At 31.0% G+C, this 19,361-nt stretch overlaps 1 protein-coding gene across 1 annotated transcript in view; it reads left to right on the top strand.

Moving 5' to 3' along the window:
* The window catches only part of LOC111621186 (multidrug resistance-associated protein 4-like), a 128,857-nt gene that overhangs the window by 4,369 nt on the left and 105,127 nt on the right, over positions 1–19,361 (top strand). The window contains exons 2-4 of the mRNA XM_023363267.1: positions 733–843; positions 6,245–6,350; positions 6,430–6,648. Of these exons, the coding sequence (XP_023219035.1) occupies positions 733–843; positions 6,245–6,350; positions 6,430–6,648 (436 nt within the window). The remainder of the gene's footprint in view (positions 1–732; positions 844–6,244; positions 6,351–6,429; positions 6,649–19,361) is intronic.

The raw sequence follows: 19,361 nt of genomic DNA, 5'->3' as shown, positions 1-19,361 counted from the left end.
AAAAAAATATACGTATTTTGGAAATGTTGAGTCGAATTAGTCTAGAATCGATTAATTTTATTAAAGAAAACCTTTCAAACAGCCGTAGTCCGTAAACTATGATTCCTACAAAATTGATTCATAAAGAACGGAACGTATCTACCGTCTTATAGGGGGATCTACTGTAATTAAATTTAATATTTCAAACACCTAATTACTATCAAACTTTGTTGCACGTAAGTTACTTAATAATAAAATAACGAATTATAATGTAAGAACTATGTTCGTGTCAGATGTGTGCTTGAAGTTTTCATATTTGAATTTTTATGCGTTTGTCTTTTTCAAGAACATTAAAATGTTATTATGTATCAAATATTATACTTAGATAAGTGAATAAAAAAACAGTAAAAGTAGAAAAATGCAATTTGTGCGAAAATATTTTAATGTCTTACATATAAAGTAACAACTGCGTTAATTAAATAAAGCTTTTTGATCAAGAATGTGTGTCAACACATTTGTAATTATAATAGTTAGTAAAGATACACTATACGCTAATTAATGCTGCTTTACTAAAATGCCCTAGCTAATTCGTTCTATATAAACTGTCACAGTGCTGACGATAAATGATTTACATGGATGAAAATCGTACAATGGGTTGTAAGATAACTACAACGATAGTCACTTGAAAATTATCAGTACAGAAAAAATTATGTTAAACAAGATTAATTCATAAGTAACTAGTTTATTTTACAGCTGGGTTTTTCCTATAATAAACAAAGGAAGAAAGCAAATTTTGAAAGAAGAAGATTTACACGAAGCCTCACAACATCACACCTCAGAGTATCTTGGGGATCTACTTCAAAAGTAAGTTTATTATTTAGTTTTGAATATCTATATTTCAGTTATTATTTCCTAATACTTTCTGTTTCATTTATGATTTCCTCAAGTTTAACAAAATAATTAAACAAAAACTATTAATAATATTGTTTCATTTATGTTATTCTTTTTTACATATTAATTACACAGGTCTGCAAAATTTTTTTTTCCAGCTGCATGGAATATTTTTGCTGAATTATATGTTTTATAGATCGCATATTCTAAAAATGACTTCCGTTACATCCCATCACGTAAAGGGTTTTTTGCAAAATAAAAACAAATATTTGATAAAAACTCTTATTTATTACAAAAAAAAACTAAACATGTTATATTTTCTTACAACTAATTATCAAATTGTTTTTAATATTTATACACAATTTTAGTTCTACTCTTTTTACTTATGAAACCTTTTCTTCTTCTTTTTGATGCTTCTTGGAACACGTTGCAGATTTTTTTCTCTGGTTTATCGATTGAGCATCCAACAATAGCCAGCTAACATATTGACATCTCATTTTCCTTGGTAACGTCTTTCGATATCATGGACATCCTTGTGAAATTTTTCACCCTGTTCTTTATTGTAGGCTTCCAAGTTTTCGGGAAAATAGTCAGTATGGGAGTATAAGAAATAAACTTTTAAGCTCATCTTGCATCCTTGTGCTTCATACGCTGCTGCCATCATGCGTTGTGTAATGGTTTTGTAGTCATGGTCCTTAGTATTCCCCATAAACTTATGCACTACATTCTTGACAGAGTCCATACTTGTTTTTACTTTTCTCTCTTTCTTTCCAAAAATCTGCTTTGTCTTGATCTCCAAGTTTCAATTTGAAATATGCAAAATAAACTTTCTTCACAAACTCACTTATGTTTCTTTGTTGACTTTTCACTGTGTATTCACCGCAAACTTAACAGAAGCTGCATGGAGAAATTACACAACCTCTGCGAACCCTATTCCAGAAATAAATATACAAGCACAGTAGCATTCGATTACTGGATATAAACTGAGTGTAGCATTAGATGGCCAGCGAGATACTGAACTTATTTAGCTTGTTGAAACATGATTTAATCTAACAGCAGGTAGTTTATATTTAATCCTAGTATCCCAGATAACATGTCAAAACATGCTCAATCTCACCAGTAAAATAACTCACTATCAACTTTTAACCTGTTTCTATACGATCATGCAACCTTCCTCCTAACGCTAAAAATACTTAACCAACCTCCCCCTACCACTACTCTCTTCAACCATTAACGTTTCAATTTATTTATTACCAAGTCCAGCTATAATTCATAAAATTAATGTGAGAAGTCTTCGTTTTAAGGCAATTTTTTTACCACGTTGAAATCTGCAAGAAAATCTGTAAAAATCCTATGCAGTTTTTTACTTGCAGACTTGTGTTACTTATTGTTACTTCTTTAATAAAACACTTAATATTTGACGTTATATAAAGTTATAACAAAATTTATAGTATATAGTTGATTCATAGTAAACTGTTAATTCAACATACATCTACAGCAATAATACAGCTTTATCTAGATTTTGTTAAAATTTCGTGACTCAAGTTTTTTTAATGTCAAAATAATCGACAAAAGACGTTATTTTAGTTTTTAAATCGCAGGAATTAATAAATCATCCGCTTAAAATAACTAGAATATTTTCAAACTTTTTGATGAGTCCTAGTTGAGTAGTTAATGCGGCAGCGTACCACTTTCGGCGATAAAGAATTGTATTTTACGTGCCTAAAGCCTTTTGAAATTGTTTTCAGTTTAGACAATTTAATACGCCAAGATTTGTCTCTGCACTGGTTGTCTTATTGTGATCCGAATGTACAACAGGCTCGCTTAGAAAGGCCCAGTAGTGTCCACAGGATAAACAGATCTGAAAAAGTAACAAAAAAAACATCAAATAAAATTAATAATAAAGTTTGGCTAATGTTTTTTAATTAGATGAAATACTCGATAAAGTTATAATCAAATCAATATTCCTAAATCATTTTGATGAATAATAGGTCGGTAAAAAAATAAAGCAGGCTCCATTAATCATGACATTTTACAAATGATATACAGAGAAATTTTATTTCCTGAAATTATCCTGAAACAAGTATATTTTTTGTCAGTCAAACTAAAACTAATTCAAGTACAGCTACCTGATTTTCTCTCTTAATTTTTTTACCAATGATAAACTTAATAGTTTGTGAGCAATCTGACATTTGTAAAAGATTTATTGTATTTGAAGTTACGAAATCAGTGAAACAAACTATTTGAAAGTTTGTTTTTGCAGTCAGCTAACTTACCCTACTGTTTTACAAACTGTATGATTTTCTTATTCATTCCTATAAACGTGTGAATGATTAATTGAAATCATTGTATTTATTGCAGGGAATAACATAAATTTGAAGAATTAATGTATGTTGTGCGTTATATCATATATAACACTGCTACAAAGTTACACGTGTAAAAATTTGAAATAAATTAATATAAATGTCAACAGTTTTGTGTTATATATAAGTGTAATTATTAAATATTTATTTAAGTGTTGACATTAAAATATTGTTTCAATGAATTAGTTATAAAATTCTGATTAAATTAAATATTTTTTAAATTATTATATATAGTGGAAAAGCAATAACTGGAAATAATAGTTTATAAATTAATAAGTACTTTTGTCATATATGAAGAAATTGTGACTACTGATATTATGGTTTTCACTGGTGGAAAAGCCATTAGTTTCAAATAGTAGGTTGAAACACAAATTGTCATTTGAAATTTCCACAATGTGAATAATATCAATGCGAATCGTCTGTTAAAATGTTCTAGAAAATCTGAAATATTTTGTATTTTTTTTCATATTTTTAACTTGTAGTACTGTACTTAGTTCACTGTGTCCCCCGAAAAGAGTGCACCATAAAGGATAGCCGGTTCGATAGCCAGACGTTAAATACTTGTCAAGCTCTTGTTGTTGAGGCCTCAATTTTTTTCTGCAAGAAAGCAGATAAAGTTCGAAAGTTTTATGGCCTCCCTCTTCACAAGCGTTTTTTAGCTTTGTATGAATATTCCATTTCAAATCCTGATAGATAGTATTGCCCGGGTATTTCATACTGTTGGTGTATCTTATCTTAGTAATTTCTCCATTAATTAATCGAGTGTGGTTTGTTGAGTTGGGTCCTTTTTTACATAAACATGCATGTGGTCTTACTAGGTTAATGGATAATTTATTAAAGTAACTCAACTGTAAAATATAATTGAGAAAAGAATTGGCGTTTTGCAGGAATTTTTATTGTTTTTATTGGACATCATGACCAAAATATTATCGGTGTATTACTGGTAGCCAAGGTGACACTAATCGCATCAGGGAAGGTCGTTGTACATGACGTTGCAAAGGTTAGGCCTGGACCAGGAACCTTGAGGACACCCAGGATGACAGCTTAGATGACAAGTGTGTCCAACTCGTGTATGCCAGTAGTACGGCCCTTCAGATAGCTGGTGAGCAGCTTGAATATGTTTTGTGGACAGATAAAGGTTTTGAGCTGCCAAAAAAAAACGGATGACCACCACAGAAAGTAAAACGAATTGCTGTAATTTATTAAGATCAACGCTATGTGTTTTTCATTTTTCTAAACACTGTCTATGAATTGAATTACACTGTGGAAAGCTGGGTAGGTAAAGCTCCCGTGGACAAAGCCAAACAGATTGGAATGAAGATGGTTGTTATTCCTGAAATGGTAGTTAATCCTATTGATTAGAAGTTCATCAAGAACATTACCCAGTACGGGCAGAAGGCTAATCGGCCTCAGATCTGTGGTTTTGACTAAGTTGGAAGCTTCGATTTTCGGTATGAATTTCACAACACTGCGTTTTCAGCATTTTGAGAATTGGTGTCTGGCGAGGCACGAGTTGAAGGTGAATAGGAAGGCGATAAGAATGGCTTTAAATGCCTTTTTTCCATACAGGCCGTTATCCCGTTAATGCCAAGAGCCATATTATTTCGTAGAAATTTAATAGCAGTACCCATCTCTGTAAATGTAAACGGTTGTCGTTTTCAACGATAAGTGGGTAGAAGACTTTTCTCCTGATATTTTTCTTTTTTGGGTTATCATCCTCGTGGTCGTCTGAAAGAAAATGGGTGATGAAAAGATGTTTAATGGTATCGTCCAGATCAGTGGTGTACCCACCATTTCTTTTCTCCGAGTTGGCTGAGATGCCGATGATTTTTTTACTTACCATGTATGGAATTTGGCATTAATGTTTTTCTGATCATATTTCTGTTATGGATTATTTTATGTACTATAATTGTACTAATGCACTGGATGTTACATATATGTAATAATTATTGTATTTTATATATATTATTGATTTTTGTATGTACAGAGTTGGACTTTGTATAGACATTTTCATATTTATTGCACTATAATTACTGTATTTGTGTTTGTTATTCGAAAATGTTTGTTCGGTGTTATGTTTTTATACTTTGTTCCCAGAAAAAGGGTATAAGACTATAACCTTTCAGCAGTGGGTTAGTCAGGTATGGTGCTGTCTGTATGTAGTGGAGAATAAACGTGGGAAAATTTTTATAGTTATTTCTCGTTACCGTTTCGTAAAAAGATTTTTGTAAACAGTTGTGTCTAGTAAAGAATAGTCTTTCTTTTATTGTTACATAATTCATTTTTACGTGAATTTTTTTCGCGGTAGTTATCGGCTAGTTTTTAACGATACCCCCAAAAAATTTAACGGATATATTCGTTAGTCACTGCTGAGTGGGTATATTGTACTAAATAAATAAATAATAATTAATAATATAAAATCTTTTATCAAATTGAATAGCAAATATATTTATACCAAATTTTCAAATTATCAATATACACGTAATTTATTTTTATTTTAGATACTGAGAATTTACAAATTATAAGAATGCTAATGATAGTTTTCAAAATTCAAAAATTTAGTAGGTAAACATTTACAGTGCAAACAGTATACAGTGCAAATCTTTAATAATTTATATGTAATTTTTGCACAGCAGACATATCAAAGCGAACAATGCATATGTCTGTGATTTGTTTAAACGTGCTATTTACTCTGTCTTACAATGAAATATTATTTGACTATTAATACTCTGTTAAAATTGTATCTGTCTCTTGTCATATAGTAACGTTCACAGAAACACACAATATTTTTGTTGTGGCATAGGATCATAAAAAACCACTTGTTTAATAAATTTCGGATTCGCGGAATACTAGCGTGGGCAGTTATTACTGTACATACCAGATTCTCTGGTGCTGCATTAAAAATTTTAAAAGAAAATAGCATTTATAAAGCTCTAAACATTACATAAGTTTAATAACATTTATTAAAATATTGTTTTTAAATTAAATGCTTCATCCAAATTTCTTTTCAGAGAGTGGAAAAAGGAATTGCAGAAGAAAAATCCGAACATACTGAAAACTGTATTAAGTTTTGTTGGTTGGAAGTACTTAGTTGTAATACTTCTTGTACTAATTCAGGTATTAAGACACCCGATTATAAAAAAGTGAAGTTACTATTAAAATAATTGAAATAACTGATATTTATGTATAATTACAGGAAACAGCTTTAGTTGCAGGTCAAGCATATTTTCTAGGATCAACAGTACGTTATTTCGAAAACAGAGAAGAATGGAATTACTACAACGTTTATCTTACAATTGCAGGATTCTTTACTGTTACTGCGATTTATTTGTTTACGCATAATACTAACCTGTTTATGACAGAATATTATTCAATGAAACTGAAGGTAGCTTTCTGCACTCTTATTTATAGAAAGGTAGGTAACAATTATAATCTATTTTGAGAAAAGTATTATTTTTATATTATTCATATGTGGTGTATTGTGATTAAGTAGATCAGAGAAATTTTAAAAAATGTTCCTTGTGTGAAACGTTTTCTAGCAATCGTAGATTTTCAATTTTGTTTTTCAAGTTAATTTGATTGAAGTTGTGAAGAAATGAATTATTACTCAATATACTAAAAAATTTTGAATAACCATCGTTTTCTGCTAAAGATTCTATTAATTTTTCTATGTACTGATTGAATAGAAGAAACTTCCTGTATGATAGTGTATTGTCAAGAACAAGTAGTAATTTTGAATCAATAAATAGATGCACAATGTGCGTTCACCATTAAATCATTACCTGAATATAATGGTTGCATAATGGCCTCTGAATGGTTATTTCGCCGTCATTTTAAGATCCATTAAAATAATCATGTCATTATGACATGAATTGAGAACTTTCAGGAAACTTGTTCTGTAGCATAAAAGCCTCTGAGTGCAGTCAGAATCGGACACCCTAGAAAATATCGTGAATGCGAGAATCGCTATCGAAGTTAGTCCACAGCACTAGCGGCCGGATGGCCGAGCAGTCAAGGTGGCAGCCCACCGCTCTGGGGGACCCGGGCTCGAATCCGAACGGGTCGAAAAATCCCCAGGAATTTTTCGGGGGGTGGTCCGTTCGGATATGTCGGGCCCTGTCTCTCACCACCCGGCAGCCCCATTGTGGGCCTGGCCGAACCCATAATGAGCATGCAAAAAGAGGCACTCTTAGTGCCCACAGGGCAGAAAGAGTTAATTAAAAAAAAGTCCACAGCACTTAGCATTCCTCCTTGTAGTTTGACGGTTTTGATGCAAGAGTTAAGTAGAGGAAAAGTTGGTAATATGGAACCATTCCGTTTCGAACTAATAATAAAGGCGAACTGTAGCGGATTGTGGCTGAACTGCACTAGGCAGACATCCATAGCAATGGGATGACCCGTTTCACTTTAGTTAAACAGTTGTCTGTAGTGAATCAGCAAATTTGTGTTTTTCAAAATTCGAATGTTTTGAATGCTAAGTGAATTTAATTACAGTCGACATTCTATAACACGGTAAATACGTTTCGTTTTTTTATGAAATTGATCGTTTAGGAGACCTTGCCAATCATAGCCTGACACGTGTGAAGTTTACGGACTACGGCTGTTTGTAAGGTTTTCTTCTATAAAAATAATCGATTCTAGACTAATTCAACTCAACATTTCGAAAATACGTATATTCTTTTGGGAATAATCCATATAAACTATGCTATAAGCAAAAAATTGTAGGATTACACCGAGTGTGCATCGTTCGACGTTGCCATTGCTTAAGCTTGTTTTCGTCGTGGAAAATCGCAGCAAACCGTGGCCGCGATTTCTGATGTTATTTTACTGCGAAAACTTCGTTGAACTTTGGAGACATCATTAATACAAATAATTTTAATCGATATTGAATAAGAAATGTTTTTTCACAAGTAATGTATAAAATTACAGTACTGTATTAGACTTATGGTACCTAATTTACATACTGTACAGATGATAGCTCGCCTAAACTCTCCGTATCGTGGCGCTAAGCAGCAGAAAGCATATATATAATTATAATAAGGTTACAATAAATTAAGTTAATATATAATTATATATACAGTACCTAATTTATATATAATTATATGTACAGACGATACTAAACTCAATTTACCAGCCTAAACTGTCCGTAGAGTAGCGCTGGACGACGGAAAGTAGTTCGGCTGCCCGATGACGTTTTACGTAATTATAAGAGTTTTTTACCATTGTTTACGGATACCGCCACAATTTTTTATCCGTCATATAGGAATCGTAATTATAGAAACCTGTCTTATAGGGGAATCTACTGTAATTTTCTGAAAAATAATTAAATACTCATCTGAGAGAACGAAAACTTTTTGCCACTATTCCGGGATAGATCACAATAAAACGTAAAAAAACGAATTGAAAGAAAGGAAAATATTAGAGATGAATTGATACAGGAAATGATCTTGTCTTAAATAGGTGCCGATAATAAGATTAACGTCCAAGAAAGAATTAAAGTTTTGTTAAAACTACAACACTTTTCATATAGTAAATTACAGGAAGTTTTAGAAAGATCAGATAGAACAAAACTATTGAAAATATTTTGTATTGTATTGCCTGTATTGAAATCATAGGCACTGCTACTGTAGATGTTGAATTTATACTCCCTGTCCTCGAAATTGACAAAGCGACAGGTAACGTTAGAAATAACAAATCAAACGCAGAAATAAATTCAATATGTAAAAATTTTGCTTACTTCGAAAGCATTTGAAACTGGAGGATAAAGAAAAAGAAATAAATTTGTAATTTCAAGTTTAGAAGATGATGATAAAATGGGTAATTGTCTACGCAACGTTTGAAAATTATTTAGACATAACTTTCAGTTTACAGATGTGAATATCAAGCAGAGTTATCGAATTAAAAATTTTAAACCTAATTCAAAAAGACTGGTTATTTATAAAGTGTTTAACTTTGAAAATAAATAAAAATATTTAAATATATTAATATAGTGAAAAATTATTACATATTTGTTAATGATGATTATTTGCCAAATAGTAGTATTATCAGAAACAAACTAACACTTTATGGCAAAATATGCGCTTAAAAAGAACTACTAATGTAAAACTGCGATATAATAAATAAATTATGGACGATAAGACAATTGCCTGTAATTTGAAAAGTAAGATTTTTCAAACAGAAAAAACAACTTTTTTAGAACTATGGTTTGTAACGATAAAAAATTAATTAACCTTCTGTTAGTCGCATGGGTCTGACAGACCCGACGCGATTTTTAGTCAAAATTTTTTACTATTAAATATTTTTTGAAAAATTTGAAAAAATTAATATTCCTCAAACTTTTTAATTAGATTAACATGCTGTTAAAATTTTTTGCATAGCAACGCTCATTTTTTAGAAAAAAAATGCTTTACGAGTCGCATGGGTATGACAGACCCATGCGACTCACGGAGGGGGTAAAAAAACGTCAATTAATTTGTCGCCGTTGCCGATAGCGAGTGTCGCAATAACTTTATCGCGCTGAAGTTGTCGCGCGGTGTCTATTATACTTTATAATATCGTTATTTATTTATATATTTATATTTTTGTTTTTTTTTTTTTATAATAATATTGTTTTCAAAATTAATGTTTAATTAACTTTTAATCATTTTAATTATTATTCTATTTTTATCATATAATTTTTATATATTACTTATGATGATTCTTCGTATATTAGACGATGCAAGTTGGCATTTTTTTACATTTACTAACCAATGGGAAACTTGTGAAAACAGTCTAGCTATAAATTGCCGGGAAATATCTCCCCCCTTTCGGCAATGATCTTGGAAATCAAATGTAAACAATCGCTATAAATTCGCTTGTTTTATTCGCGTTTTGAGCTATAAATTGTTAATTAAATATTGTTTCACAATGTATATACGAGTAAGCATGTTCTCAAAACTGTCTAGCAATAAATATTCCCGGGAAACTCCAACTCTCTATAGTAAGTCTATGGAAGATGTTATTGCTGTTAATTGGCTTTAAAATTTTTGTTTCTACGCCTATTACACTGTAATTGGTAATTTATATTATGACTGATTTAAGTTCAACGAATGAGAGGTTTCTTCAGAACCATCTGGTCTGGATTTTCCCGCGAAGAACCAATCAACGTGATTAAAGTCAGAATGTAAGCAAACCTTACAAATAGCTATCTTCTTCATTTTAGAGCCGTAATTCTGGTAATTTTACTCCTGAATGTTCCTGACAAAACAAACATTTGTTTAAATAACGTCAATTAAAATGAAAAGTAGCGAAATTAGAGCTGAAAACGATGAAAATGGCGATTAACTAACTTTTATTTACATTCTGACATTGATTTAAGTGAAAGGCTAATTCTTATCGCAGTCAATTTCCCACAAGACAATTCTGAGAAGATGCTTACTCGATCAAACGAAATAAAAGAACTACATGTTAGCTAATTAGCCCCTAAACATTATGAGAGCTAATTAGATATAAAGTGAAAAATTACAACTATGCGACAATCATATCGCATAGCTATCATTATTGTAAAATCAAATAATCTAAATTAATCTGATAAAAATACTTTAAATTGTTATCTGCAATTATTATCTATTTATTTTCCATCGCTAAACAACAAAACAAAACTAAAACAAGAACGTAAACTACATTTTAAGTAATTATAAATGAAATCGCTGCGTTTAATCGCGTTACGACTTTGTTGTCGCGCAATACGCAACGCGCGACAGAAAAAAACAAAAATAAATTATGACAATACAAATTGTGAAAATTACAAAATTTTTGATAATTGCATTTTTATAACATTCAGGTATTGACATGGATGTATTTTTTAAGTATTATTTTGTAAAAATTTTATATTATGAAGAAAACAAATTTCAGAATTGAGAGCATGTCGTAAATTGCCGAATTTTTGATGGTCCACCCATTATTTTTTCGATCGCTTCTTTTCATGCACAGAAAACATTTATAACTAAACTATAAGCAAATAATTTTGATGGATTCTATAATATTTTGAACGATGTCAATTTTTGAAAATAGGTGATCGAGTTAAGCCTAACACACGACTATATCAGATAAAAAATTAAAAATAAAATTTATGTCTAAAAATCATACGAAACTATCTATTAAATCATAAAGACAACATTCTTATGAGTAAAATGAAGTAAAATCTTTGTCAATTAGTCGATTTACAACTCAGAAAAGAAGTGTTGAAAATAGAGTCATAAAACAATTAACGTTTATTGACTTTCGCGGTAGGGGGTAACGCGGGGTCGGTTGACAAATTTTCTCGCAGTAGTGCAAAAGTTCTACTCACTTCGCTTGAAAGTGTCATATTTCTTCCCCACTTACAAACAAACCCGATGGCAATCGGTGAAACAGGAGATAAATTACAGCGAGTTGAAATTTGATATGTTTATTTTTTTGCGTTTTTCGTATCGAATTACATAAAAATAAATATTAATAAATTCATTTTGTCAATACGCAAGTAATTTATATTACTAGATAGAAAACAAAGCGCAAAATCCAACTAAGAAACTGTACTTTCTTTACGCAAAAGATAAAATTGAATAATTTCATATTAAAAACACTGGGTCTGTGAGACCCATGCGACTCAAGTAAGGGCTCCATTCCTAGCGACTTACGGAGAGTTAAGTAAAGAGAATTATAAGCAATATAATGTTTTATACTCGAACAATGGCAATAATGCAAAAATTTCTTTTATAAAATAGCAAGTTTTGATAATAAATATTGCTTTCCTAATTTTTGGAATATAATATATATACTGTTTAGTAGAAACATAGCATACTTTACCGGTAATAATTAATATTTTCTGATAAATATAAAATTTATCATCAAGTAGCACATAATTGTGAAGGACCTGCAAGACCCAGTGGTGGCTTGAATGTCGGTTTTAACTAGACACGGTTTTTTAGGTTGAAATTATATTTCAATTAGGATTTGTTTTGTTTTTACAATTGAGCATTGTGAAATCAATCAATATTTAACTAATAGTGTCTTATATTTCGCCTGACAACTATTTTGATGATGATTTTAAGAACATGTTATTGCTTATAGAAAACTATCTGCTACCTAAAACGAAATTGATTTCATGCACTAATTTTAACGCTCGAATAGGACTTTTACTGGTGACTGGAAAACTTTTTTTAGAGTCCCGAAAGATATAATTGTTAATGACAGAGAGAAAATTTTATATAAATTTTGTGAAGATAAGATAAGTCTGTTTAAGTGGCTTATGGCTAGGAGACCAAATCTAATAGCAGTATGCATTTGATACATTCTGCGGTACAAAATTAATTATTATTAATTAGTATATAAATTATATAACACAGCTTCTAACAAAAAAAATTTTTTTTGAATTATATCGAAATAAAGACCGATACAGTATAGATTATAATTAATTTGTATATTAATTTGATATAAATTAATAATACAAAATCGAATTAAAACGATAACACAACTTTTAAAAAATTCGATTTGGAACTTGCTCTTTCTGCTGTACAAGTTCGTACCCTGAACTAACTTGAGTGGACCCGCGTTAAGCGGTTTGTTCAAATGGTTAACAACATATCTGCTGAACAATGTGAGTTTTTTTATCTGCAGATAATATACGATTTAAGTTTAAAAAACGGTTTATTCTTATAGAAAAATATGATTGGCTGTTAGTTTTTAAAGATGTGATTGATATCGCGAATATAGGCAAGCAAACTGTGGTAATATATATTTTAAATAACGGAATTATTGGACCGCATTTTTTAATCTATTTCGTTTTACTGATCTCTGTAGATAATATAAGATCAGAGTTTAAAAAAACGATTGGTTGCTGGTTCTTATAAGATTTAACTATTTTAAAATTAATATAATTTTTTTTCATCGAATTTTATTTAAGTTTTTTCATTATATCATCAACGATGTTACTAATATTGCGAATATAGAAAAGCAAACTGAACATTTTTTGTAATACAGTGAAAACTGCTTACGAGACCACCTGCATTCGACGGGTACCTGTCAAAACGGGCAAAAATTTCTGGCACCGAATAGTTTATCCATAGAGTCTTCGTATAAGTTACCTGTATTAAATGACCACCTGTGTAACGCGACCACGAACATCGATTCTTGGTCTGAAACAACATACAACACCTGTAATAAACGACCACTTTCGCGAATGTATCTGGTCTAAACTATTGTAAGAACCCATCTCAACAACGTTTCCACCTCCTAATATAACGAATTAGTCTAAACTCTCGTTCGAACCCATCCCGGGCATTTCTCCCACCCTTGTAATTAGGTGCAGGTGTTAATAAATTAGTCTAGCAACAAAGGAAATTCATTTGTTTGTTGGAAAATGTACGAAATGAAATGCAAAGTGGTGTCGTTAGAAGATCGTATTAAAGTTATCATAACAGCAATTAGCGGCAAAGTTTAACTGTGGAAAAACAAAATTTATTTTACCCTAGACCTACAGTATTTTTTTGGGGGGGGTGTAAAATATTTTACACGATACAATTAATCGGCTGATCTTATCGTTTGATAAAATCTATTTTTATTTATTTATTTTGAAGCTCATATACAGTACACGTGCGATAAATAGTTTCTGTATCAACCTACCTTAATTTTACAATATTTTTAAAAAAATAATATCCAAGTAATTTTCGCAGGCAAAATATTAAAAAAACAATAAATGCATTAATGAACCGAGTTGAATTAATTAAGTGGGAAAAAAGAAAGTGTGCATTATAATCTAGAAAATGCGAGTATTGTATTAATCTATAAAATATTGGTGTTATATCTGTCTTATAATATCATGACGACTCCTGTAAATCGGGTTATCGGATAAGAATAAAATAAAATATCAATATAGCCTATCGTTGAAAAAATTCGCTTATTTTTGCTCGCCTCGAGTTTTGCTTAGTAGAAATGGCTAAAAACTGCGCAAAATACGTACGGAAATACGGTATTATAGCACCACCTGTATTGGACTACCACCTGTCTAAAAGACCATTTTTGAAGGAACCATGGGTGGTCGCCATACACAAGTTTTACTGTATATTTCTTAACAGAATTATTGGAGAGAAATTTTATCTCAAACAAAAATCTTTCTCTACTACACACAAAGTGGTCCCCTGAAGTAAGCTGTGGGACCGCATTCTTTAAATAATCTACCCGAAGTAAGCTGTGTGAACTGCATTCTGTCATCTATTCAATATTTTTTGTTCATAGACTTATTTTTTTTTACCAACACCTTGATCAGATATGGACCTTTTCTTAAAAACAGAACGTAAGTTTTTTTTCTTTAGCAACAATGTTAGAAATATCGCGATATATATATTTCTGATTTGTAGATAAAACAATTGACTCTTTTAACTATTTTTTATTTCTTTAAAATCGATATGTTACAGATTTTTATTTTCTTCTTCTTCTTCTTCATCGAATTTATTTAATGTTTTCATTATATCATCAACAATGAACGATGTTACTAATATTTTGAAGTATGTAAACTAGCAAACTGTGAGAATTTTCAGCGATATATTTATGATCTAGTTTCTGATATTTAATAATATAACACCAGAAAAGATGGTATTTAAACTTGTGAATAAAATCTTCGTTCAGTATTTGATAACGAGAAAAAAAATCCCAGTGGAGAAAATCTTGTAATTCCTGCAGAGTATCAATTTTTAATTGCTGATATTTTAAAACTATTCTCATATTTAATTTATCAATATATTTCTTAATAAAATTATCAGAGAGAAATTGAAATTTTGCTATTTTATCCCAATTAAGATAGTTCGAAAACTTATCCATGAATTCTTCATCCAATATTCGATGTTATGTAATTACACTCCATTTTGCGTATTTAATATGTTTTTCGATGAATGTAGTAGTAAATATATAATTTTTCCGTATTAGTTCCCAGTTTAAATTATCTGCGAATTCGGAAATGAAGTCTCAACTTAAATCGGTTTTTTTCCTTATAATCTCCAATTTCATATAGTTTTTAAAATGTATGATATTATTTTCATCCATCGGTAACTCGAGAACTTTTCCCATTCAAGTGGTGTAATGTGTTTGTTTGAATTCTATAAAAAAAAAAACTCGGTATTAGGATATAGCTTTAAATATATACAGTAGAGCGTCGATTTTCCGGTAGTCTGTCATCCGAAACGTCAATTATCCAAAAGAATTCCAGTCGGCAAATTTAAATTTTCGCCAGTGCTGTGGCGCTTCAATCTTTGGCTATGTCTTGGGCTACTCAAATATTTTACGTTTTTGATACTAAATTAACATCTGAAGTATAATTTTTTATTATTTTTATATTTTTCAATATATTTATTTTGTTTGTACAAAATAAAAAAATAGTTTTTAACGATACAATAGTCTTTGTTAGGCTTAACATCGACGAAAATTCAACGCAAAGCGACACGCAACGGAGAAAAATTTTGACATCAGATACGTTAAACTATTTTTTCGTACGTAAATCAGTTATCCGAAATATCAGTTATCCGGACAACCCCAGTCCCCAATTGATTCGGAAAATCGACGCTCTACTGTAGTTAAAAAAAAAAACATTAATTAAGATTGATTGGTGATAAGTTCACTTGAAAATGGTTATCAACATCTTTAGAACAGTGATTATATAAAGGCCATACCAAATTGCAACTCAATGTCTTAATAAATAACAAAAGAGAATTTTTATCATATTTTTCTCTTTATATTTATTGATTAATGGAATCTAAATATATATTATTCTATAAGAAGTTTAATCAAAATAAAAACATAGAAGTGGAAATTGAATTAAATATTAATTGTAGCCATTTTGCATTTAATATACGAGGCGTGTTTTTAAAGTAAGTACCGTTTTGAAATATTAAAAAAAACAAGCAAACATTTTTAACAAAATTTTTATTTATGTGAAAGCCCATATTTTACAATACTTTTCTACATAATTCCCATTAATATTGAGACACTTATTGTATCGTGGGACCAGCTTTTGTATTCTGTCCTCAAAGAATGTTGCCGCCTGATGACACAAACACTGCAGAACGGTAGTTTTGACTTCGTCGTGATTGTTATGGCGCTGCCCTGCCAGATGCTTCTTCAAATGTAGAAACAAATGATAGTTACTCGGCACTAGGTTGGGACTGTATGGAGGGTGGTCTAATTGTTCCCAGCCAAATGATGTGATTATGTCTTGAGTTTGATTTGCCGTACATGGACGAGTATTATCGTGCAGCAAAACGACACCCTTGCTGAATAAGCTCTGCCTTTTGTTTTGTATTGCACGGCGCAGTTTTTTAAAGTCTCACAGTATGCAGCTGAATTGATCGTGTCACCATGAGGCAAAAAATCAACAAGCAACACTGTGTATCTGTCCCAAAACATTGTGCACATGATTTTCTGAGCAGAAATTGTTTGCTTGAACTTGACTTTTCTTGGAGATGATGAATGTCGCCATTCCATGGATTGTTTCTTTGATTCTGGTGTAATGTAGGCTACCCACGTTTCATCGCCTGTAACAATACGACTTAAAAAATCATCTCCTTCGTCACTGTAGCGCTCAAGAAAAGTCAATGCACTGGCCAAACGTTTGGTTTTGTGCTCCTTTGTCAACATTTTCGGCACCCAACGGGAACACAACTTCCGATAATTTAATTGTCCGGTCACAATTTCATAGAGAACACTTCTTGAAACTGCAGGAAACTCTTTAGATAAAGACGAAATCGTGAATCGTCTGTTCTCTTTCATCTACAGTCCACTTTTTCAATCAAATTGTCGATAATGACTGAAGGTCGCCCACTTCGTTCCTCATCGTGAATGTTTGTGCGGCCATTACTAAAGGCACTAACCCAGGGGTCGGCAACCTTTTGAGTCGGAAGAGCCAAAATTACAATTTACAAAATTTCAAAGTTTTTAAAGAGCCACAAAATTTTTTCTTGCCAACAATAAATAGTACTGACGTAAATAAAGTTTTTTGATAAAAAAAAAAACTAATCTATTTATTCATATATAAGTAGTGTTTTTCACAACAAATTAGATAATAGAAACATCTGACGATGGCATCATTCGAGAGCTTCCGACGGACTGACGACAGTGACGATGTGTGTCATGGCGGAAGGGTGCGGTGAACAGCGAGTACAAATGGCTGAGAGATAGAATTGGTGCCTAATCCTCGTTAATTGATTCAGAATGATTTAAAAAATTTTTTTTTTTGATAAAATAAATATTTGCGTATGGAACTAAAGAGCCGCAGCTTCACATCAAAAGAGCCTCATGTGGCTCGCGAACCGCAGGTTGCCGATCCCTGCCCTAACCCATTTTCGTACTATTCCTTCACTCATAACGCTTTCACCATAAACTTCACTGATTTGGCGATGAATTTCAGCCGCTTTCGAGCCTTTACCACTGAGAAAACGAATAACGGCACACACTTTGCAGTCGGCAGGATTCTCAATGAGCAGCGGCATTTCAATAACACACAAACAACAGTAAACACAGTCGACTGGCTCTGTAATGGCGTTAGTGGCTTCCCAACACATGTAGGTACACAGCACGCATGCGCTAAGTGCCAACTGCAGCGCTCCAGCAGCGTTATATTAAAACGGTACTTTCTTTAAAAACACGCCTCGTAAATAAACAGGGTAATTGGTTACAACATTTTTAAAAAGTACAATTACAGTTAGAACAACCACATTTTATAAAATTATTATTACATAACACCATTGTTATCTGGTTAGTCTATACAAAAAATTTACAATAGTATTTCTTATTCCGAAGTAATTTAAATAATCCAGTATTATTTACAGCTTGTTTTAAACAACGATATGGTTTACTCGAAACACCATGTATTAAACAAGTTTTTGAATTTCGTTTCCTCTTGTACAATAACATGTAACCATATTGGGGGGAAGATGACATCAGAAATCTGGAAGAATTTAAATATAAAAATTATAATGTCTGAACGATATCACATCTATACCATTATCAGAAATAAATTTTTTGTCATAAAACGGTGAGAGAAATATTTTATTTTGAAGATATGTTGTTACAACATGGTTTTTACTTTTAATACCATACTGCTGATGTCTCAATAGTTCTGTATTAAAAAGAACGTCTTTATATTTCTCATGGTTAAAGGTTTTAACAACAGATTTTTTAATTCCTTTAGCCGTTTTTTTTTTTGATTATAGAAAATATACGAAAACATTTTTGGTTTTAATGAACAAAATTCTATTATAGGTTTAAACGCCGTCTTGTCTTTAAAATATCCTAGCTTATTTTATTTGTTATATCAAATATTTCATGTGTGTTAGGGTAGTTCCTGAAATCAAAAATATCTGGAAATGATTTAAAGTCGTTATATAAATTATTTGTAGAAATTCGAAACGTTAGCAAATTGGTATCTGAATATAACAAATTCACATTTTCACCATACTTATTTTTAAATATTTTATAAAATGTTTGATACATATGCAATTTACTTAATTCTAATAAACACAGACCTATATAAATCGGTTTATCCAAACATAAGTTAATTGTTTTCATTTTAAAAATCATGAGATTAGCAATAATAATTTGGAAATTTTCAAGAGATGAGTGACATAAATACTTTTTCGACATTTATTTTCAGTCATAGCTGTTTCCAAATTTAAAACGTTTGCAGACATTCTGACACATTTTAGCAAAGAAGCTGTTATTCATTAATTTGAAAAAAGATTTATCAAAGTCATTCGTTGATTCCTGCCATTTTTTATTACTAAAAATTACGTTATTCTTAAGCCAGGGCTCTTGGTTAAATGCAAGCACTAGAAGAATTTTAGTTAATATTAAACCCTCTTCTAAATAAAATTTTAAATTTCTGTAATGAGTTACATAATTTTGTTAATCAAAGAAAGTCGGAATTAATTTCTTCTTATTATTATTATATTTTAAATTTAATTTAGTTAATACCGATTTTTGATAATTTGATAATAAATCAAATGGAATATTCGCTTGATAGGAGCTAGTGGCAGCTGATTATGGCAATCATGAACATTTGGTGGATAATTTAAAGCAACCTCTTAAATATAGCCCATATTATTCCTATCAAGAATATTACAA

This window comes from Centruroides sculpturatus, unplaced genomic scaffold (genome assembly GCF_000671375.1).
Source record: "Centruroides sculpturatus isolate CEXI.00-Female unplaced genomic scaffold, Cexi_2.0 scaffold132, whole genome shotgun sequence".
Taxonomy (NCBI): domain Eukaryota; kingdom Metazoa; phylum Arthropoda; class Arachnida; order Scorpiones; family Buthidae; genus Centruroides; species Centruroides sculpturatus.
This window is presented reverse-complemented; position numbering and strand designations above follow the sequence as displayed.